The following is a 22,489-nucleotide window of genomic DNA, read 5'->3' as shown; positions in this document are numbered from 1 at the left end:
TGAATCTGTCCCAGTCTGTTCTCCCCCACCTTACATTTCCATCACTGGGAAGCTGAGTATAAAAGCACTTACCCTGTAGGTGTGACAATGGGGGTTCCATCTCAGGAACCTGCATGGTGGAAGGAGAAAATCTCCCTTTGTTTGTCCTTTGACCTTCTCTACACACACATGTTCCATCTTGCACACAACCATAGCCCCTCACACAAAGAAATGTTTTGGTTTTTTGTTTTTATCTTCAGTTAAGGCAAGCTGTGACCCAGAAATGTTTTCTTTTTTGATAGGCATAAAGATGATAAGCCAGTGAAATGCCATCAGTATGACGGGCTTGTAGAGTTAGCAACTATCTGTGCTCTGTGTAATGACTCTGCTTTGGACTATAATGAGGTAAGACTCCTAATGTGGGGCTGGAGAGATGGCTCAGAGGTTAAGAGCACTGACTGCTCTTCCAGAGGTCCTGAGTTCAACTCCCAGCAACCACATGGTGGCTCACAACCATCTGTAATGAGATCTGGTGCCCTCTTCTGGTCATACATGCTGTATACAAAATAAATAAATAAATCTTTAAAAAAGACTCCTAATGTGCAAGAGGCCTGTCCCTGGCTCAAGGGTAGGGTAAGTGGAATAAAAAAAAGCCATCTTCCTCCCTTTGAAAAACAAGTTCCTGATTTTATTTCCCATTTCTTTTTTTGTTTTTTTGAGACAGGGTTTCTCTGTGTAGCTTTGTGCCTTTACTGGAACTCACTTTGGAGACCAGGCTGGCCTTGAACTCACAGAGATCCGCCTGGCTCTGCCTCCCGAGTGCTGGGATTAAAGGCGTGCGCCACCACCAACCGGCTATTTCCCATTTCTATTCAGTGTGACCTGGCTGAAGAAAGCCCAGTGCCTTTCATAGATCTGAGGCTGGGCACTGTAGTTGTTTTACCAGGATAGGTAGTGTGTTGTGGTGTTTTGACCACTGATGCATCCTTACTTTAAAAACCAGAATTCAGGCTAAGAAGTCTTTCTGACAGTGGGGGTGATGATTCTATTTGAAATATGGATTGCCATATATCCTTGAGGACAGCATGAAGCTTATGGGGTTGTTTTGATGGTGGTGAAGAACTGTAACCAAGAGGAAACTTTTTAAAGTTAAATAATGGGGTCAGTCATTTGCTTTATTTCTCAAAGGCTAGGCCTTACCTGTCAGAGGGTGCAAACTCATCAGAATAATAGACAATGACCTGAAATGAACAAATACTTTAAATGAGAAAACACATTAATAAGGTCATGGTAGTGTCTCATGGTTGTACCTTGAGTGTCTTTTCCATGTGGGGCAGGCTGTCCTACTGACAGTGACTTCTTTCCACAATGCAGGCTAAGGGTGTGTATGAAAAAGTTGGAGAAGCTACAGAGACTGCCCTCACTTGCCTGGTAGAGAAGATGAATGTATTTGATACCGAACTGAAGGGACTGTCTAAAATAGAACGTGCGAATGCCTGCAACTCGGTCAGTATTTGAGCTTGGGGTGCTGTGTCTATTAGCCTTACCGTGTACATTCACTCTCCTGCCTCCTGATAGTCACAGTCAGGCAAAGAACTCTCACGCCTATGGTCTGAGCACTCAGGAAGCTAACCACGTCCAGGAGGATGGCCACGGGTTGGAGAGTAAGATGCTCATTAGACAAACAAACCACAGACAGACAGAACCCACAGACAGACAGAACCCAGCAGTCAGTCTCAAGGGCTGCCTCTTCAAGGATGCTGTGAGTGAGCTGTCCTTGGTCCTGCCTGCATTTCAGTGCCTGTCTCTGCTGGCTCTTCAGCTGCAGCAGAGAGAAGATAGTTGTATGCTTTTCAGTCTTAGAACTGTCCTTTGCCCTGGTTTTCAGTGGACACACCATTTGTTGGACTCAATGAAAAGAACTGTTATATTACCCTTTTCCACTCCTGTTTTCTCAAATCCATTCCAGTCAAGCTCTTGCTTGTCCATCAGGGACCTTTGGAGTCACTTATACCCTTGTGCTAAATCCAGTGGGGGTGGGTTCTTTGTTCTTTGTTTGTTTTTGTTGTTGTTTCTTTTTTGGTTTTTCGAGACAGGGTTTCTCTGTGTAGCTTTGGAGCCTGTCCTGGATCTCACTTTGTAGACCAGGCTGGCCTCGAACTCACAGAGATCCACCTGTCTCTGCCTCCTGAGTACTGGGATTAAAGGTGTGCGCCACCACCGCCCGGCTAAATCCAATGGTTACATTGTTTGTATTTGTTAAATGCAACAAAATATACTAGTCAGCAAATAGAGATGAAAAGAGAGCTCCTTAATTAAGAGCACTGGCTGATCTTTTAGAGGGCCTGAATTTGATTCCCAGCACCCACATGGCAGCTGTTTGTACCTCCTATTCCAGAGGATCAGAGGTCCTCTTCTGGTCTCCATGCACCAGGCACATGTGTGGTGCAGACATACATGTAGGCAAAATGCTCATACACACAAAATTCAATTGGGGCTAGAGGGGTCTGTGGTTAAGGGAAGACACTGGCTGCTCTTCTAGTGGACCTGGGTTCACAACCACAGTAACTCCATAAAAAGAAAAAACTAGAAATATAGATTTCAACACATCCCAGAAATCAACCCAGTGACTAATTAGATGGAAAAAAATCAGTAATGATTATAATGATTCAAAACATTTTATATTTGTTATTATTTGTTACCATTTTTTTCTTTGTTTTATAGTTGTTTTTCAAGACATTGTTAGTCTGTGTAGCCTATTGTCCTAGACGTTGCTCTGTAGACCAGGCTGGCCCAAACTCAGACCTGCCTGTTTCTGCCTCTCTGCTAGGATTAGAGGTGTCTGCCACCACACACAGCCTCCCTTTCTCTATCGTTTGGATGGGGGCTTTTTACCATTTTCAAATCCAAACAGATCATTCAAGAATAGAAAATACTGCTGGTCCATGAAGCAAGGCTCAATAAATTAAATACAAAGGCGTAAAATAACAAAGACTACAAAAGAGATCTCTCAGCTAACCCTGATGAGATTAAAGTGGGCATTGGCAACTATTGAGACCTCCAGGTATTTATTTAGAATATTTAATTCAGGGGTGGAAAAAGAAACAGCACGCCTTTTGTGGACTTGACGTAAGGGGAAGTGGTTGGTGATGAAGAGTTGTCTAGATTGGCATTTCGGGGATTCTCTTGAGTTAACTGAAGTGGGAACACCCTTCCCTAGGACAGAATTCTGAACTGATCTAATAGAAGGGAACTAAGGGACCAGTGTGTGTGCATTAATCCTCCGCTCTTAACTGTGGATGTGATAATGTGTCTAGTTCTCTTAGGCTCCTGCCACAATGATTTTCCTGCCAGGCTATGACTTGCAACAGATAAACCTCCTCCTTTAAGTTGCCATTCTCAGGATATTTCCTCTGACCAGGAAACCCTGAGACACCTGTCCCCAGTGTTTGGGAGTTTCTTGTTCAAGGCCAATCTAACCTGGACTACTTAGTTATTAGCAAGACCCCATCTCAGGAGGGTGATATAAAGCTAGAGATTAATGCTACAAGTTTCTATCTGGAGAAAGAATTTTAAAAATTGAAGACTTTTTCTTTTTTTGAGACAGGGTTTCTCTGTGTAGCCCTGGCTGTCCTGTAACTCACTCTGTAGACCAGGCTGAGCTCCACCTTCCTCTTCCTCCCTAGTGTGGGATTAAAGGTGTGCCACCACCACTACCTGGCTGTGTGAAGTAATTTCTTTAAAAAACAAAAACCAAAAACACACTCATTACAGCCACAGAAGACATTCGGTGAATTTCACTGGCACAGCAATGTGACTACAGAGTTTTGGAGCGCCAACTCTGGACCCACACCAGTGCCATCGGCCTGGTCAGCTAACCGACACTGTGCTCTGGCTCTCCCTTTAGGAAGTTACTCGTTTTTGAAAATGGGTATCATTAGCCGGGCGGTGGTGGCGCACGCCTTTAATCCCAGCACTTGGGAGGCAGAGCCAGGCGGATCTCTGTGAGTTCGAGGCCAGCCTGGACTACCAAGTGAGTTCCAGGAAAGGCGCAAAGCTACACAGAGAAACCCTGTCTCGAAAAAACCAAAAAAAAAAAAAAAGAAAAAAAAAAAAAAAGAAAATGGGTATCATTGTGTAGCTGAGGCAGCCCTTGAACTGAGACCTCCTGCCTTGGCTTCCCAGGTGCTAGGATTATCGGCATGAAGCCCCACACCAGCCCTTCAGATGGCTCTTAATAGCCAGTGTTTAAAGCCCTCCAGTGTCTCCCTGTGCAGGTTTTTTCTCTGTGGTGTTCACTATATCTTAGTTCTATCGTCTGGTCTACTCCCAAACTTAGAGGGTACAGACTTGCTATCTTGTTGACTGCTCTTTGTGCTGCCTGCCATCCTCCTAAAAGACCCACATGCTGAAGGTACTGGAACAGGGCGAGGGTCCGTCAGATAATGAGTGCCTCAGGAGTATCTGAACGGATGTAAGACATTGTCCATCTCTGATCTCCTACAGGTCATAAAACAGCTGATGAAGAAGGAATTTACTCTTGAGTTTTCACGTGACAGAAAATCAATGTCTGTCTATTGTACACCAAACAAACCAAGCCGGACATCCATGAGCAAAATGTTTGTGAAGGCAAGTACTACAGAGACTGAGGCTTTCCCGCCGGGTAAACAGGCAGAGACAGTTACTTACCTGAATCTCACATTCTCAGGGTGCTCCCGAAGGAGTCATCGACAGGTGTACCCACATCCGAGTTGGAAGTACCAAGGTCCCCATGACTCCTGGTGTCAAACAGAAGATCATGTCTGTCATTCGGGAGTGGGGCAGTGGGAGTGACACACTGCGGTGCCTGGCTCTGGCCACTCACGACAACCCGCTAAGGAGAGAGGAGATGCACCTGGAAGATTCGGCCAACTTCATCAAGTATGAGGTACCTACACCTGCGTAACCATGGCCCAGCCGGGGCTGCCTCCGGGGACAGGTGGATGTCCTGGGCAGGCCGCCTTTAGATTGTCGCTTCAGACAGAAATAGGACTTAGTAAGTAAGTCTGCTTTCAAACTAGAATAATGAAGACAAGTTCATAGCAGCCTGTAAAACTTAACATCCACTCAAAACTCAGTTTACATTTTAAAATAATAAATGTATTAGGTATTGGAAAATATACCAGTTGAGAGATTCATTTCCACTTCCTCCATAGACGATCATTTTTACGTCAGGGTTTGTAACGTCCTAAACAGAAAGAGCTTCGCTATAGCACTGACTCCACAGTGAGAGGACGCTCTTACTCTTCACACGGGGTTTTCTCTCTTTCCCCGGATACATTTCTCACAGAGTGTGAGAACTTAGACTAGAATCACTTGGTGTCTTAAAAATAATGGAGGGGTGGGATTGGTGGTAGAATGCTGCTGAGCATGAGGGAATCCTGGTTCAGTCCCCAGCTCCATCATGGAGAGATGTGCGGTCAGCAGGCTGAGGTGGGATGGGGGCGACGACAAGTGTCTGTAGGACCCATGTGTAGTGAGACCTTGTTTCAGTCAAGGGCCAGCACCAGGTGTCAGACCAGGACTCTAACAGTGCAGACAAGCTGTAGGAACTCATGGTGACTCTCTCCCTGTAGACCAATCTGACTTTCGTGGGCTGTGTGGGCATGCTGGACCCTCCCAGGATTGAAGTGGCCTCTTCTGTGAAGCTGTGCCGCCAAGCAGGCATCCGCGTCATCATGATCACTGGGGACAACAAGGGAACTGCTGTGGCCATCTGTCGCCGCATCGGCATCTTTGGGCAGGATGAGGATGTAACGTCAAAGGCTTTTACAGGACGGGAGTTCGATGAGCTCAGCCCCTCGGCCCAGAGAGATGCCTGCTTGAATGCCCGCTGTTTTGCTCGAGTTGAACCTTCCCACAAGTCTAAGATCGTTGAGTTCCTCCAGTCCTTTGATGAGATCACAGCTATGGTAGGTTCTGGACCCAAGCAGTGGTTCACATGGCACAGACAGCAGATCATCCAGTCGTGATGGTGTGTGCCTCTAACCCTGGCTACCTAGTGAGACCTTGTCTCTAAAAACAAAAAAGTGGGGTGGTTTTAGTTCTTTCTGTTTTTAATTTATAAACAATACTTAGTATTCGAATATGTCTGAAGTGTGTCAATGACTTTAAATCACGTGCCCGGCCACACCACAACTGGCCCTTGGGTTTGGAGTGTTGGTGTAAGACAATCCAGGCAGGACCTTGGTTCTGCCTCTCTGCGTCTCTGGTAAGCTTCCTGGTTTGAGTGTTTCGACCAGCTACTGCTCTGTCTCATTTCCTTGTGCTGTCAGTCTGCCAATGTCCATAGGTGTGCCACAGGGTGATGTCTGAATCAGCTGTGGCTTCCCTTTCAGACTGGTGACGGTGTGAATGACGCCCCTGCTCTGAAGAAGTCTGAGATTGGCATTGCCATGGGTTCAGGTACTGCAGTGGCCAAGACTGCCTCAGAGATGGTCCTGGCAGATGACAACTTCTCCACCATCGTGGCTGCTGTGGAGGAGGGTCGAGCCATCTACAACAACATGAAGCAGTTCATCCGATACCTCATCTCGTCCAATGTGGGGGAAGTGGTCTGGTGGGTGCCCGACGAGGACTGTGCTGGCTTTCGGGGCTGGGGTGTGGGGCTGTCTCAGTGTGCTGCTTCTGTTGTGGCGACTTTGTTGTTGGCCTGAGTGGAGAAAAAGGTCTCATGGGGCTTGTCTGCAGCTGCCTGGTGTGCAGAGAATATTCCTTAACACAGGAATTAAGCTGGGCACGGTGGCACACGCCTTAATCCCAGCACGCTGGAGGCAGAGACAGAATCAGAGTTCGAAGCCAGCCTGGTCTACACAGAGAAACCTTGTCTTGAAAAACCAAAAAGGAAAAACACACACAAGAATTAGTTTATCTCAATAGTTTAAAACCACAGAGGGCGAAGACCTTTTAGTTTCCTGTGAACGTTGATGGAGTGTCTGTGTTGTTTGATGCTTGTGGCTTGGAGAGGGAGAGGCTTCCATAGTCCCCAGGTCACTGAGTCCCTTCTCTTCTTCCCTTGGATGGAAACAGTATTTTCCTGACGGCAGCCCTTGGGTTTCCTGAGGCTTTGATTCCTGTCCAGCTCCTCTGGGTCAATCTGGTGACAGATGGTCTGCCTGCCACTGCGCTGGGGTTCAACCCTCCAGACCTGGACATCATGAACAAACCGCCCCGGAACCCAAAAGAACCCTTGATCAGCGGATGGCTCTTCTTCCGTTACCTGGCTATCGGCTGTGAGTACACTGGTTTGTTGTTCTCTGGGGAGGATGCCCTCTGGCAGTGCAGGTTACCTCAGAGCCACCTCCAAGGCCTGGTTGAGCATCCAGACAGGCCAGGGCCCTTCGCTCCTCAGAGCTCCAGGCTGAGATGAATGGGTGCTCACCACTGAGGGGACAGGTGGAGTCCTGCTAGCAGAGGCTACTTCTGTATTCCCTGGCACAGTTAGGGAAGTGATGCCCAGAGAAGTGAACCGATTGTCCTGGGACCCCCAGGAAGGCATTCTGTTGTCCAGAGCCACCTGGCTCTCAGGAAGGCCAGCCCTCTGGCTTGGTCTCCTGAACCAGGTGCCCTTTGGAGATGAAAGAGATTTTGGCCTTTGCAGAGAGTGCCCCCCTGTCCCTGTCTGTCGTCTTTTAACCAGTGCCCTGAGCACCGTTGTCATTTCCAGGTTAGCCATTGTGTGCTCAGCAGTGGGTGACTGTGATCACAGACTTGCTGAACTCTAGTTGATGAGGAAGGGTCTCTGCCTTAGACCCAGCAGTTCCCTTGAAGGGTTCTGCTAGGCCATGAGTGTATCCAACAAGGCCACATCAGTTTACCTACAAACAGTGTGGGTCCTGCCTGATGGGGGAGTACCTGTACACCTGTGGTCTCGAAGCAGGCCTGGCACATTGTGCGGAGTCTGGGTTGGATTCAGCAGGAACTTTTCCTCACTAGCTCCAGAGATTGCTTGGAGTAGAACCACCCTGACTGGTCAGCTGCTCTGGCCTGTAGTGTGCACCGCCGTCCACAGCCCCAAGTGTGTAAACAACGTCATGTTTGTCCCCAGGTTACGTTGGCGCCGCCACCGTGGGTGCTGCTGCGTGGTGGTTCATCGCTGCTGACGGGGGTCCGCGAGTGTCCTTCTACCAGCTGGTACTTAGCCCTTTCTTCTCTTCTCTCCCTGTGGAGTAGAGTGCAATTCTGTAAGCCCTGGTCTTGCTGTAGTGTGGGTCATCTTAGGGCTCAGACAGGTAAACAGTTGCCTCGGGCGGCTGCGAGACCCAGCTGAGCTGAGCTGAGCTGAGCTGAGCTGTACGCATGTGGGGGCGGGTTAGGGAAGTAGCCTGGCTGATGGAATGGGTTTGGTTTTTGTTACAGAGTCATTTCCTACAGTGTAAAGAGGACAACCCAGACTTCGATGGAGTGGATTGTGCAATCTTTGAGTCCCCATACCCAATGACAATGGCACTTTCTGTTCTAGTGACCATAGAGATGTGCAATGCCCTCAACAGGTTAGTGAGTCTATGTAGGCTGAGGGTTTGTGGGAATCCAGGCTGGTTAAGTTCTGCTCTCCCAGAAAGGGCAGTTTGAAGCTGTTGCCTCAGGAAGCAGTAGGTAGGGCTCTCACCACCATGAGCTCCTGCTACTTAAGGCTGAAGTCCCAGCTGTGCCTGCACCCCTGGGAGCACCAGAGATTCCAGCCACCTGAGCCACTGACAGAAGGTTCCAAATGGCTATCTTTGGCCATGTAGCAGCTTTGAGCCTGCCGAACTGAAGCCTCCAGGTCACCCCACTGTGGGAAATCCAGACCTTAGAGTTAGGTCAGCCCGAGTTGTCACAGCTACCTTCTAACCAGCCCCCCTCTGTGTACTGACACGAGCCTTTGCAGCCGTGAACCCACCTCTCTCTCACCTGTAGTTTGTCTGAGAACCAGTCCTTGCTGAGGATGCCCCCCTGGGAGAACATCTGGCTCGTGGGCTCCATCTGCCTGTCCATGTCACTTCACTTCCTGATCCTCTACGTGGAACCTTTGCCAGTGAGTCACTGTGGACCCCAGGCTGGGTCTGGGGTGCTCCCTCTCTGGCATGTCCAGAAGATTGACGAGGCCGCCTTTGTCTCAGCTCATCTTCCAGATCACACCCTTGAATCTGACCCAGTGGCTGATGGTGCTGAAAATCTCCTTGCCTGTGATCCTCATGGATGAGACGCTCAAGTTTGTGGCCCGAAACTACCTGGAACCCGGTAAAGAGTGTGTGCAGCCTGCCACCAAATCCTCCTGCTCGCTGTCGGCATGCACCGATGGCATTTCCTGGCCGTTCGTGCTGCTCATTATGCCCCTGGTGGTCTGGGTCTACAGCACAGACACTAACTTTAGTGATATGTTCTGGTCTTGACTGACAGCGCCACATACAGAAGATGTTTAACTTAATCAATTAATTTTTTATTGTTTAAAGCAACTGTCTATTTCTGCTGAATTTTCACATGAACATATTGGCTGGTGAAGGAGGTTTCATATTCTAGATTTCGTTTTGCTTTTTCTGACTCCAGTGGGACAAGATTTTTCCTTTTTTTTATACACATAATTAAAGTGTCCATTGACATGTACAGAGAACTAACACTATTTTATGCAGATATTTTTTTGTAGATGAAAAAGCATGTACAGTGTTCTGTTTAATACTCATACTTGTACAGAGATAGTTGAGCCAGCAGACATTGTCAGCAAAGTAATTGGCAGCAGACTGTAGGAAGTGAATGTGTGTGGTTTTTAAAAGGAGAAAAAAAAAAACCTAAATAGCATGTATTGTGTCTTTTGCATGATTCTCTGGATTTAATTTGATATCACAGTCTAATTTTTATTCATAAGCCAATTTTTCTGCACTGAGCAGAGTCCTGCTACCTCAGTCAGTATTTTTGGTTTGCCACTTCCTGCACCCTCAGCCTCTGTCACCCCCAGCCCACCCCAGCCCGCTCGGCTTCTTCTGTAGGTCTGATGGTTCTGTTTACATCCGTCTTCACGAGAGGTTTGCCTGTTCTCGCTTGTGCAGAAAACATTGCTCCCGATTCAATCGACTGGGTTTCTGTCCCTTTGCCTAGTTTTTAAGGTTATTTATTTAAATGTCTAATGTATTTTATTGTAACAGACATTGTTTTGCCAACATTGCCTATTCAGTGGCACTTCACAATCTAGTTTAAAAGAAAAATAAAACATTTTAAATGGACAGAGAAAAATAACTGTCTTGTTCTTAATGGCCTACCTTGAACTATCTATAATCAGTTCAAATTTCTCTGAGGTTCTCAGCTTAGAGCCTTGGTTTTCTGTTCCTGAGGGGAAGGATCCTGTTCTGCTGCGTAATAGGATTTTATTTATAATGTATAGGCACGATCTGTCATGTGACATACATTTATGCAAGTTTCTGCTGGCCTGTTGTGTGTGTGTGTAGGTGTGTGTGTGTTTTGTAAAATCTGTAAATAGCACATGACCAAATGAACATATTGTATAGAACTATTTTTATTTGAATGTGGCACTAACCACCACCATCATGACTGATGAACGTTTGCGCATGTTCAAGGTCAGTCTTAACGGCAGTGTGAGTCATTAACAGTCCTAACTGTGGTGTTTTCCTCCAATGCCTTCCAACATCCATCAACTAACGTGAGTATCTTCCCTGTGGGATTGGGGTGCTGTAGCCTTGTTCAGTGGACAGGTGATGCCACTGAGCAAGATGGCCCCTGTTGCTAGTGGGTCGCATGGCTCCTGTGCCCACCAGGCAGCCACTTCTAAGGAAACAGGAATGTCAGCTGCTCACTACACGGACTCCAGTGTAGACACTGCCCAGGACAGTGATTTTTGTGAGTTGTGGGGAAGAGGTTCTTGTGACCTGGCTGACCTCAGGCTGACGAAGCTGTGTCACCTCTAGTGCCAAACAGACCTTACGTAAAAGTGTCCCAAGGTTTGGATTGTCACTGGCTGCAGGAAGCTAGTAAAGCTGGATACTGACCCTGTATAGGAAAGTTTTGTCACCTTTCTCGGACATGTCTTAGTGTGGGTGTCTAGGGCATGGCCATCAAAACAGCCCCCTGGTTGTATAAGTCAAAGAAAGGCCTTAGGGCTGCTAGCTCCCTTAGTTGCTGGTGGCAGACAGGCAGGCAGGAGGAAGTGCCAGGTTCTAAGGGAACGCAGCAACCCAGATCGAGGTCGCTGGGTGTGCAGGGAGCGATGATTCTCAGGAAGCAGGCAGGTTGTGCCGCGTTCGGATGTCCTAAGTGTTAAAGTAATCGAGTGGGTCAGACAGATGCGACGGAGCCCCAAAGCAGAACAGAGTGGCAGACCATGCCCCAGGACCAGTCAGCGGGCCCTCATTTCAGTGACCTCTACAAGTAAGTGGGCCACAGGAAGCTGTCTGGGCACTAGTTCAACATCGACCGATAAACAGTCTAGATCACTGCTGCCTTGAGCCAGGAATACTTGGTCCCTTGGCCCACATAGACCAAGGTCAACAGCATAGTCCCAGCCACAGGCCTCCTCCTGCAGGTACTCAGCCTTACCCTCGCCCAGCACCCCCAGAAAGGTACATGGATGGGCAGTGTTGTCTTCAACCCACTAGGGTAGTCTAGCCTGGAACTCAGCTCTGAGATTTTCCTGAGCGGCCTCTTTAGTACAGCTGTATCAAAGGGTCAGCCTTGAGCCCACCCAGCAAAATGCAGATGATGCATTCCCCAGCAGCTGCCAGAGCTGGGGAAGGTCACATCACAGCAGCTGCTAACCATGGCACCCTCAAACTAGGGTCTCAGCTCAACAGTGTCACAGACCTCAGCAACATCCAAGATGCAGTGCCCATAAAGCCAAGAGGCATGGGTGTCCTTTGCCATGAGCTCCCATTTCATCAAGACCAGCCCCTGCAGTTGAAAAGCCTTTCAAGCAGAGCTGAGCCTGCAGTCCTGGACTGCTGTCCTGGAGCAGAAGAGGGAGGGAGCAGGAAGGCCTTCCCTCCCTTGGTGCCCGGCCACCTCACTCTGCTCCACCTGCCTCACCCTCTGCATGGCTACCAAGATCCCCCGCTCTCACTGCCCTTCCTTGTACCCGACATGCCTTCTAGTTTCTGCCTTGTGGGGCCTTTGTTAGGAGCTGGCGGTAGTCGGAGGCACAAGGACAGTCAGTCACCAAGCCACTGCTTCTAGATGTGACAGGGCAGCACTTCAGGACACTTAGTCAGAAATGCTGGTCCTGCCTCTAGACCGAATGGCAGTGTTCTTTCCGTCTGTCCCTGTCAGTGTGTCTTGGGAAGTTGTTCTAACATTGCTCTTCTGTTTCAAGAAGCTGATTTCCTCTCTCTTTCCTTTTCAGCAATACTGGAGTAACCGCTTCCTAAAGCATTTGCAGAAATGTAAGGGTGTTCGGGTGCGTGCATGTGCGTTGTTAGCAACACATCTACCAGCCCTCTGCATGACTGATGTGGGGAAAAGAAATAGAAACAGTTCCCAACTCACTGTGTGATGTGGAGGAAATGTGTATTACCAGTGGGCTTTTAGCTGTCCAATCAAAATAATAATAAATGTACAATTTAGCATAAAGAATCAGAGAGCCTCTCCAGAGAAGTCTGGTTTCTTTGCTGCAAGAATGAGGTTCTGAAACCTCATCCAAGAACAGAAGCCATCAGCCAAGTCTCCACATTTCTCTACAGAATGTCATAGCCTCTATAGCTGTATGATATTGTAATGCATGCCTTCAGTTGTAAGCAGCCAGACTGCTCTACAGTGACATTGAAACATGCTCTCTAATTGGCCTTGTACAGTTTGCTTATTTATAAATCCATTTCGAACACTGCAGCTGTCGAATGGTTACAGCCTAGGCCTCTGGTCCTAACTTGAGTTGTTTTGGGTGTGCAGCAGCTGTTTGACACTGTATTAATGTAATTTATTTAATGAAGTCAGAAGCAGTAGACCTGTGGGTGCAATACAAGTATTGTGTGCATTTATTGTAATAAAGTGCTCAGCGTCAGCTCCTCACAGCTTCTCACAGCGCATGTTTGACTGTAGACTGGAAATAGAGGTCAGTTTCTCTCTGTGCTGGTAACGGGTATTGCACAGACATGATTTCGGGTAAATAAATCTATTCTACGATAAACCCTCAGCGTAGCAGTGGCTGTTTTATAGGAGGGTGGGGGTGGGCACCGAGGTCCCTCCCAGGAGACTAGTTTTGTACTCAGCCAAGAGGGAAGCAGAGTGTGTCACCAGTAGGACCTCAGCAGAAAACAGGCCTCATCACTGCTGAGAAGTAGGAAGAGGAGATTCCACACATGACCAGAATTGCTTGACTGCTTAGATGCAGGGCAACCATGCTGTCTGAGCCTTCTGAGACAGCAGACAAGTGGACCTGATGGAACCACAATTCATCCCTTATTTGCCAGAGATGGGCTTGGAGTGAGCTCATTCCCTACAATGGTCTTTACTCATTCAGCTAACGGAAACCTTAAGTCCTGGCAGCTCCTGAAATACAGGAGAGAACCCCTTGACAACAGTTAACACCCAGCAAGGCTCAGCAGGGAAAGGCCTTTACCATAGAAGCCTGGAGTCTGATTCCTGGAACCCATGGTAGAACTGGGTTCATAAAATTGTCCTCTGACCTCCACACATGCCACATTGAAACTGGAAGTATTCATGATTAACACTTCAGAATAACAAGGTCACTGTCATCACCAGTTCAAATGAGACTCAAGGCAAATTTCTCAGAATGAGGAAAGACCACAGGGTCAAACTGCAGACCAAGCTGGCCTGGAGCTCCATCTGCCTCTGCCTCTGGAGTGCATTGTGGCTGCCTAGCACAAAGAACAGATGTTGAAGATAATGGTTTTAAGCTAATAGATTGATTTTAACATGGCGGGAAGCATGCCAAGCCGCTAGTGCCCTGTCTGAGGAGGTACCTGAGCTCAGTGTGTGGTTGGCAGGAAGAAACACTCCGGTATCCTTAGTCCCTATGTAGTGCAAATGGGTAAAAAGGTTTCCAAGCCCTAACTGTACACTGGGAGAAAGATACCTTACAAAGGATGCTGGGACATGGTTCCCTGTGTCAGCTGTGTGCTTTGGTGGCCCGTGGGAAAGCAGTGCCCCTGGAGTACAACTGTGTGTCACCTTTCAGGACCCAGCAGGTCCACTCTAGACCCCCAGAAAGGCTCACAGAGCTACAGCAGAGCGGCAGGAAGCTTGGAGCAGTCAAGTCAGACTGAGTCAGAACTCAAGTCAACCCAGACGCAGTGCCCACAGCTCTAGGACCTCAGCAGCGTGCATGTTAGGCAAACTAACCACAGAGCCTCTCACCAAATACAAGGAAACTTGGCCTTTCCCGGAATGACCTGGAACCCTGGGGGAGAGACAAAATCTGTACACTTCATCCTAGCTAGCCTAAAGGCAGGGTGATTAGAATCTACACTCCAGAGTCAAAAAACCAGGTTCCTCATACACAACAGAGAACCAGTCTCTACTGGGGCAACAGGTGTGTGTGTGTGCCCCATCATCTCCACACCCCACTGTTACTTTGTTTTTTGTTTTTCAGTCTCATGCTGTGGCTCAGGTTGGCTATAGTATGAACTACACTATAGAGTCCAGGCTGGCCTCAAACTCAGGCTGGCCCTGCCTCCCAAGTGCCAGCACCACCATGCCCAGCCTCTGATCCATTCTGAAATACCTATACCCTTTGACCAGCACTTCACTTTCATGCAGTTCCCAGATACGTTCAGACAAACAAGAGTGATCCATTACAGGTTTTTTTTTTTTTTTTTGGTTTTTCGAGACAGGGTTTCTCTGTGTAGCTTTGCGCCTTTCCTGGATCTCGCTCTGTAGACCAGGCTGGCCTCGAACTCACAAAGATCCGCCTGGCTCTGCCTCCCGAGTGCTGGGATTAAAGGCGTGCGCCACCACCGCCCGGCCCATTACAGTTTTTTAGGTAGAGTCCCATAGCCCAGGCTGGCTCTGGCTCAAACTCAGTATAAATAGCTGAACCTGCCCTTGAATTGTTCCTTCTGCCTCTACCTCCCACGCCTATTGGCTTGTAAAAACTGGAACCAAGTGACTGCCACCAATAAACAATATCTAAACAGTGCTTCTCAACCCTTTAATACGGCTCCTCCTCAGGCTGTGGTGACCCCAGCCATAAAGTTACTTTTGTTGCTACTTCATCACTATAAAGGCCAATGAATTGTAATGCAGGATGGACTTAGGTGACCCCTGTGGAAGGGTCATTTGACACCCCTCAAAGGGGTTGCAACTCAAAGGTAGAGAATTGCTCGTCTGGACCATCCACGCTATGGAAAAAGACGAGACCTGAGCAAGTAAGTCATCAGGGAGCAGTGAACGATGCACGTTCTGCCTAACGGGGCTCAGTGCAGAAGGCTGACTGCACGTCCAGGAGCCACGTGCGCTGCGCGAGTTCCAGGTCGGCTTGCAGTACAAAGGAGACCCTGCCTCTAAAAGCCAAACCAAGGGGAAAAGGAAAAAAAATGGGCTGGCAAAGGGGTTCAGCTGGTGAAGGTGACTACATCCAGTCTGACCACCAGATCCCCTGTAGTAGGAGAGAACAGACTTTCACACACGCTATGCTTGTGTGCATACAACCACACACAGCTTAAAAAAAAAAAAAAGGGTGGAGAGATGGCTCAGCGGTCAAGAGCACCTACTGCGCTGGCAGAGAACGTGGGTTGGATTCCCAGCACCCACAACAGTAACTCGCCAGTTCCAGGTGATCCAGCGCCCTCTTCTGGCCTCTGTGGGCACTGCATGCATATGGGGCACAGTCATACATGAAGGCAAAACACTCACATGAATCTGTTTTGTTTTGTGTTTTTGAGACAGGGTTTCTCTGTGTAGCCATGGTTGTCCTGGAACTCACGCTATAGACCAGGCTGGCCTCAAACTCAGATCCGCCTGCCCCTGCCGGCCCCAATTTTTTCTTAAAAAAAATTTTTTTTTGGTTTTTCGAGACAGGGGTTCTCTGTGTAGCTTTGCACCTTTCTTGGTTCTCGCTCTGTAGACCAGGCTGGCCTTGAACTCACAAAGATCCGCCTGCCTCTGCCTCCCGAGTGCTGGGATTAAAGGCGTGTGCCACCACCGCCCGGCTAAAAAAATTTTTTTAAAGATGTATTAATCATGTATACAGTGTTCTGCCTGCATGTACACCTGCAGGCCAGAAGAGGGCGCCAGATCTCATTACAGACAGTTGTGAGCCACCATGTGGTTGCTGGGAATTGAACTCAGGACCTCTGGAAGAGCAGTCAGTGCTCTTAACCACTGAGCCATCTCTCCAGCCATAAATCTTTTTTTTCTTTTTTAAAGGAGACAAAACTGAGTTACTTTCTTGCCTTGGTGGTTGTAAGCAGCGGACTGCAGGATGCAGATGATTACAGAGGCAGCAGGGGAACTGAATAGGCCTGCATGAATTCTGGCTCAGCTCCACCCGTGGCTGGAGCGGGGGAGCATGTGCGGGTTACTGACGAAGGGAATGCCCACCCAGAAGCAGGGAGCATGCGTACTCCCACCCAGTCGTCCTCGGACTGCTGCCCATGGCAGGTTCCAAACAGGACATGGCGCACGCGTAAAGTACGGCCGTGCTCAGCACAGCCCAGATGGGGCTTATCCAAGGACTCGGGACCAACCTCACTATAGAGCGCTGAAGCCTGGAGCTCACTTCAAGTGTGAAGTAATCACAAGTTGGCACTGGCGTGAACAAAGGGCTAAGGGGGGCAGGGCAAGAGCTGCAGAACTCGGGTTCACCCCTCCCCAGGCTCAGCAGCGGTGAGGCCAGTGTCCCTCCCCAGGAGGCTGGACAGTGCGGACAGGGAAGGCCACGGAGCACATACCTCCTCCGTGCTGGTGACACCCGGAGGCAGGCACCTTTGGTCCCCTAGAATGCTTCACACCCCAGACCAGTTACATCTGACAAGACTCTGGAGAAAAACCCCAACGAGCACCCCTAAACCTCAAGATGGTCCAAAATTCAAAGAGTGTGTGATAAAAAGGTGGTCACCCAAACCACAGACTTGACGATGGGGGGGGGGGGGTGGCATCAGAGACAGATCAGTGACAAATGACTGACCAGAATGCAGCAGGGACACAGGGACATCCGGGTGCCTGTGACAGCATCAGACACTTGTCCTGTCAGAACTGAGGAGACCATGACCCATGACGGGAAGAATTTTAACGTCCAAACAGGACTGGGAGAAACTTAGTGCTGAGACACAGTGAACTGCGGAACCCAGGAAATCTTACACAACCGTGTGGGGAGACGTGTCCTTTGCGGGAATGACAGTGAAGCCACCAGGGGACTTCAGCCAACCTGGGGAGACTGCACAGAATTTAAAGAATGGGGGTGACGAGGCATTTCACACGCACCCGAAACGGGTAATTCCATTGGGGACAGGAGTAGACGGACTTGAGGCGGGCCTGAGAGCCCTGTCATCCAGGACAAGGAGCCAACAGTTCCTTTCAGTCCTGGACATCGAGTGGGTTGCTGTCCCAGGGAGCTGCTGAGACCAGCAGCAGCTGAAGCCAATGGATGCAGCGGCGGGAAAGATCTCGAAGACCTGAAGGTGGAAATTTGCCTCTGACTGAACTCCATGTTAAATGTCCGCAAGCCGGGTGTCATTTGAAGACCTACCAACATGTCACTCTGCTGTTTCTGTGTGGAGACCCCAGCGCTGCAACCTGAAAGGCCAGCTGTGCTCCAGAAGGGGAGGAGGGGGAGTCACAGTGAGTGCTCCTAGCCCCCACCCCTGACAATGACTGTTTCTCCATGAAAATGAGCACTTAATTATAAATTGTATGTAAGTGAGACTGTGCACAAGTTGTTGATCTGTAATCACTGTACAGCCTGATCTTCATACTTTTCTGTGTACACGATAGTTAGGAATCAGTGTTGGTGGCCGGGTGTAGTGCCACACACCTTTAACCAGCACTCAGGAGGCAGAGGCTGGGAGATCTTGCTGCAAGCCACAGGAAAACATAATGGAATTCAGCTACTATCATAAAAGCGACTACTTGGAAAAGTCAAGGACTTCTCCAAATGTCAAGCCATGGCTTAAGAAGTCTTGGTGATCGTTTAGCTTTTTTAAGTATATTAGCTGGTTCCTACAGTGATTTTCTTGGAATGCTGTGCATGCTTCCAAGAACTCCTAACAGTGTATCTATCTAAAATACCTACTCCTTTCTTATACAGCCTTACTAACATTGCAGACTCCTAATTTCTTACCTAACCACTTCTAGGAATATAGTTTGAGCACACAAATTCCCCTTTTCTGATATACTAACGGATCGTTAGCTCTCAGTAGACCTCCTCCTCCTTTACCACTCCCCTTTTGGGTTGTAAAAGAAAGCCTGATTGATGGTCACTGCCAGAGGAAAATCCTTGTCTGCCTTTATGACCCTGTAGGAACTCAAGCCTGGTGACCCAGCTGGAGGGGGAGGATTGCTGTCACTTGGGTTTATAACTGAATACCCTAGAGAACTTGAGAGGAAGAACTGAGGGGTATGAGGAGATTCAGAGGGGGAACTGGAGAGAGAGGACTTGAGGACGAGACGGAAAGAGAAAAGAGACTGGAAGAACTAGACGGGGAAGAACTGGAGAGGAACGGACTAGATGGGAAGAACTGGACTGAAGGGCTAGAAGAGAGGAACGAGATGAAGATGAGGAAGAGCCAGATGGGGAAGAACAAGATGTGAAGGAAAGAGATGGGAGAGGAGCTAAGATGGGAAAGAACTGGATGGATGAGAACCTAGATGGGGCAGAGCTAAGATGAGAGAATTTAGTTAGAACTTAGAGGGGGCAGCAGATAAATGTAGAGAGAAATCAGGCAAGAAAGGAGCTAGGCATGAGAGCAGAACTGAAGTCATGTAGAGAGAGAACTGACTCAGAAGAGTAAGGAGTATGGACGAAGGAGTTTCGTGTACATAGGTTCATTTCCTGTCTTCAAAGATTAAATTATCAGCTGGCTGTAGATTCTTCCTGGACCCTGGGAGGAGACTATTGAGGGGCTGGACCCCCACAGTCCCCAATAAGATCTTAGTGAGTTTGAGACCAGCCTGATCTACATGGTGAGTTCCAGGACGGCCAGGGCTATGTAGAAAGACCCCGGAGAACATGAGTGTGGCTGCTCCCTGAGTCACAGACGATACCCAGTGTGGGTAGGGGTTCCTGTATCCCAGGTTGGCCTCAAATTTGCTATAGAGCTGAGGAAGACCTCAAACTTCTGTTCCATCCTTCCACTTCCCAAATGCTGAGATTACAGTCACCTCTCCTGATTACACTTTCATTTTATTACATGTCTGGACATGGTGGCGCACGCCTTTACTCCCAGCTCTTGGGAGGCAGAGGCAGGTGGATCTCTGTGAGTTAGAGGCCAGCCCGGTCTACACAGTAAGATCCTGTATCTAAAAATAAACAGAGAGAAAGAAAACACTGTGCACCCCACAGGAAATGCTAGGCCCAGACTCACTGGCAGGCCACTCCACAGCCTCGAGCTTGGAGGCAGCAGACACAATGCACCCTCTGATGAAGCCCGCTGCTCGGGCACCATCCTCTTGACTCTACCAGGGCGGATTCCTGCTCTCTCTGGTTCCCAGTCAACTCCTGAGGGAATCGCAGCTGTCAGCGGGCTGACAGAGGCAGCATTTGTGCTGAGGGGTTGATGAGAGCTGATGGAAAACTCATAGGTCCTGCAGGCCCTGGGTCTGGCTAACACAGGAAGCACCAGTCGTGAGGTACAAGGGACATTAGCTAGTCTGAGAGCAGGCCTGGCCTACAGAGGGAGGGCAATCACGTCCAGGGGAGGCTGAGCCTCCAAAGGATCAGCCTCACGCTCCAGCCTGGGGCTCCAGGGATGTACGGACACACTTGGAACAGGCAGAGAAGACAGACACCTGGAAGAGGCTAAGGCCCTGGCAGGGACACCAGGGAACCTCTCATCCCACATGCAGAGCCAGACCCACCCCTCAACCCTCAGACCAAGTGGTCTGACTTTAGCAAAGGGAATGAGTTCCCCCAAGACAGAGCTGGGCACAAGGGATTATCCTGAGCCCCCAGGCCTGAGAAAACAGTCACCACCCCTCTCCCAGCTCCAGTGAGGAGTAGCTGGCCATTTCAGACAGGGTCCTGGTTCACCCCTAATCTAAAGTCCAAGAATGAGTATCCAGAGAGAGATGGGACAGCTGAGAGGGCACAAATGGGAAAGGGCCAGCCTGGGCTACCAGATTCTTACAGAGTGGACAGTTGGCCAGCCCCCTGGAAAGTTCCAAGAAGGATTACTCCACTCTACAACATCCTGCTAGGGATTTACCCAAAGAAGGAAAAGCTGGGAGCTAAGCGAAGCTGCCAGAGGGCTGTTTACAGACAGACTCGGCAGACATAAGCGGCGGCGGGAGAACCGGCCTCGGGATGACACCGCCGTGACCAGACTGGCTGGTAGCCTGAACGCAGTGAGGCTGAGCGTGAGGGCTGCTCAGAGGACGAGGCCAGAGCACGGGGTTGCGGGTGGGGGAATGACAGCCATGGGCTAGAGGACACTCTGCCCAGGGAGTCACAGCATGCGACCTCGGGGTCGAACAGCAGTGTGATACCAAACAGAGCTGACCTGGTGCCAGGCCAGAAGCCCACACAGAGCCACAGGCTAATCGTGACAGGGAAGATGTGGCCAGACATTAAATGCCCGGGGAAGCCCAGGTCAGGGCAGGTTGGTTGGGCTGGGTCGGCAAAGGTTCTAGTCTATCACCTGAGCGGGACTGCCAACATCCACGATGGCTTCACGGCACACTGCAGCGCACAAGAACGCGACCTTATTGCACACTGGGACTGTCAGATCAGAAAGTGTCTCTGACATCACAGGCAGAGACTAGACTCAAGACAAGCGTCCAGCAACAGCAGAGGGCACACAAGGGCTCTGCACACCATGTGACAAGCGTGTCCAGGGGACAGAGTGGCCGAAGACAGCCAGGCCCAGCAGAGCCTGGGTTTTCATTTCACACGAAGGGTGTGCTACGCACAGATGATTCATCTCACACACACTGTGTGACTCGCTTAGCTGGTGGATCACGGGTTATCTCTTTATACATTTAGGGCCAAACTATCCAGTTTGCCCTTTCAACCATTTTTCAAAGCACTTCCCTGGCATGGACTACATTCTTGCGTGCCAGCCCTGCATTCCCAGCTGCAGCTCTCCCCGCCCGGCCTGAGGAGCCCGACTCTTCCAGGTGTTTCCAATGAGTACCAACACACTACCTGCCCGTGACAGGCCTCTTCATCTAACGTAGCCTTCTCCACGTGCATTCGCGTTTCCAGTTTTGTGGCTGTATGACAATCCACCCGCTTCTCAGCTGGACCACCTTCTGTGTGTGCATTCTCCCTCCACCGGACGCCTGGATTGTTCCGACCTCTTGTCAATTGTGAACCCAGGTGTACAGTCCCTGTCCGAGCGAGCACCCCCTTCCATTCCTGTGGGCGTCTACCACAAGGGGGAATGGTGGATCGGGAGGCTGCTGCAACTCCGGATCCACCAGACTTTCCCACGTGGCCACACTCTCTTCTTTTTTAATAATTTATTTTTATTTTTTAGGCATTGGTGTTTTAACCTGCATGTATGTCTGTGTGTGGGTGTCGGATCCTGGAGTTACAGGCAGATGTGAGCTGCCATGTGGGTGCTGAGAATTGATCCTGGGTCCTTAGGAAGAGCAGTCAGGGCTCTTAGCTGCTGAGCCATCTCTCCAGCCCCAGCCCGTGGCCACACCTTTTCTATCCCATCAACAGACCGATACCATTACTTAAAAATTAACATTTTTCCATTGATGGCCACTAAGGCGGGCAATCGTAGGGTTCTGGATTCTTCCTGGCTTTGCTGGTGCTGTGTGGTTTACAAAATAAACGCTCTCCCCTGTCAATGACAGACATTTCCCGTAGAGTCTAGGAAAACCCCATGCCCCTGCCCTTGCCCTGGCCCCTGAGCACCCAGGCCATGTCTACTGCTGCTCCAGGCCTGGAGGGAGCCTTGCCAACAGATGCCAGCCTCTGTGCCCCTCCACCTCCTCAGGAGAGAGGTGGCAGCTGACGCTCTACCTTCTGCCTCAGGGGAGGGAGGCCCCTGTGTAATGTGGAAAGCCTCAGCAAGATGCTTACCTCAGCAGCCTCCCCAGAGGCCATGGTGAGCTGTCTGTCCAGTCTGGCCTCAGCGTGTCACCGGCAGACGATGTGGCCCGAGAACTGGTCTGGGCAGTGCTTGCAGCGAGCGTGACGAGCTTGTGCTGGCAGAAGCCATGTGATGCTGCTGGCCCGGGCCTGCCCCAGGTGAGCGGGGTTTAGGCTGTAAGACCCAGATGCCACAGGTCAGGCCAGTTAAAGCTCGTTCTTCCCGCTCGCTCGCTCACAGGTGCCTAGGGTGGAGCTCCAGGACCTGTCTGATGTCAGCCTCAAGTCCAGGAGAGCTGCCAAGAACAGGAAGTCGGGCAGAGCAAAGATGCC

The 22,489-nt window shown here is 49.7% G+C and overlaps 1 protein-coding gene across 1 annotated transcript in view; it reads left to right on the top strand.

Annotated features, from left to right (window-relative positions):
- Atp2a2 (ATPase sarcoplasmic/endoplasmic reticulum Ca2+ transporting 2) overlaps nucleotides 1-13,005 on the top strand; it is a 47,794-nt gene extending 34,789 nt beyond the window's left edge. The window contains exons 10-21 of the mRNA XM_052755328.1: nucleotides 282-384; nucleotides 1,354-1,485; nucleotides 4,486-4,608; nucleotides 4,688-4,906; nucleotides 5,595-5,930; nucleotides 6,357-6,577; nucleotides 7,048-7,250; nucleotides 8,066-8,151; nucleotides 8,377-8,510; nucleotides 8,917-9,034; nucleotides 9,120-10,651; nucleotides 12,344-13,005. Of these exons, the coding sequence (XP_052611288.1) occupies nucleotides 282-384; nucleotides 1,354-1,485; nucleotides 4,486-4,608; nucleotides 4,688-4,906; nucleotides 5,595-5,930; nucleotides 6,357-6,577; nucleotides 7,048-7,250; nucleotides 8,066-8,151; nucleotides 8,377-8,510; nucleotides 8,917-9,034; nucleotides 9,120-9,392 (1,948 nt within the window). The 3' untranslated portion in view covers nucleotides 9,393-10,651; nucleotides 12,344-13,005. The remainder of the gene's footprint in view (nucleotides 1-281; nucleotides 385-1,353; nucleotides 1,486-4,485; nucleotides 4,609-4,687; nucleotides 4,907-5,594; nucleotides 5,931-6,356; nucleotides 6,578-7,047; nucleotides 7,251-8,065; nucleotides 8,152-8,376; nucleotides 8,511-8,916; nucleotides 9,035-9,119; nucleotides 10,652-12,343) is intronic.
- Nucleotides 13,006-22,489: the final 9,484 nt, after the last annotated feature.

This window comes from Peromyscus californicus, unplaced genomic scaffold (genome assembly GCF_007827085.1).
Source record: "Peromyscus californicus insignis strain IS unplaced genomic scaffold, ASM782708v3 Scaffold_2__1_contigs__length_46816999, whole genome shotgun sequence".
Taxonomy (NCBI): Eukaryota; Metazoa; Chordata; class Mammalia; order Rodentia; family Cricetidae; genus Peromyscus; species Peromyscus californicus.
This window is presented reverse-complemented; position numbering and strand designations above follow the sequence as displayed.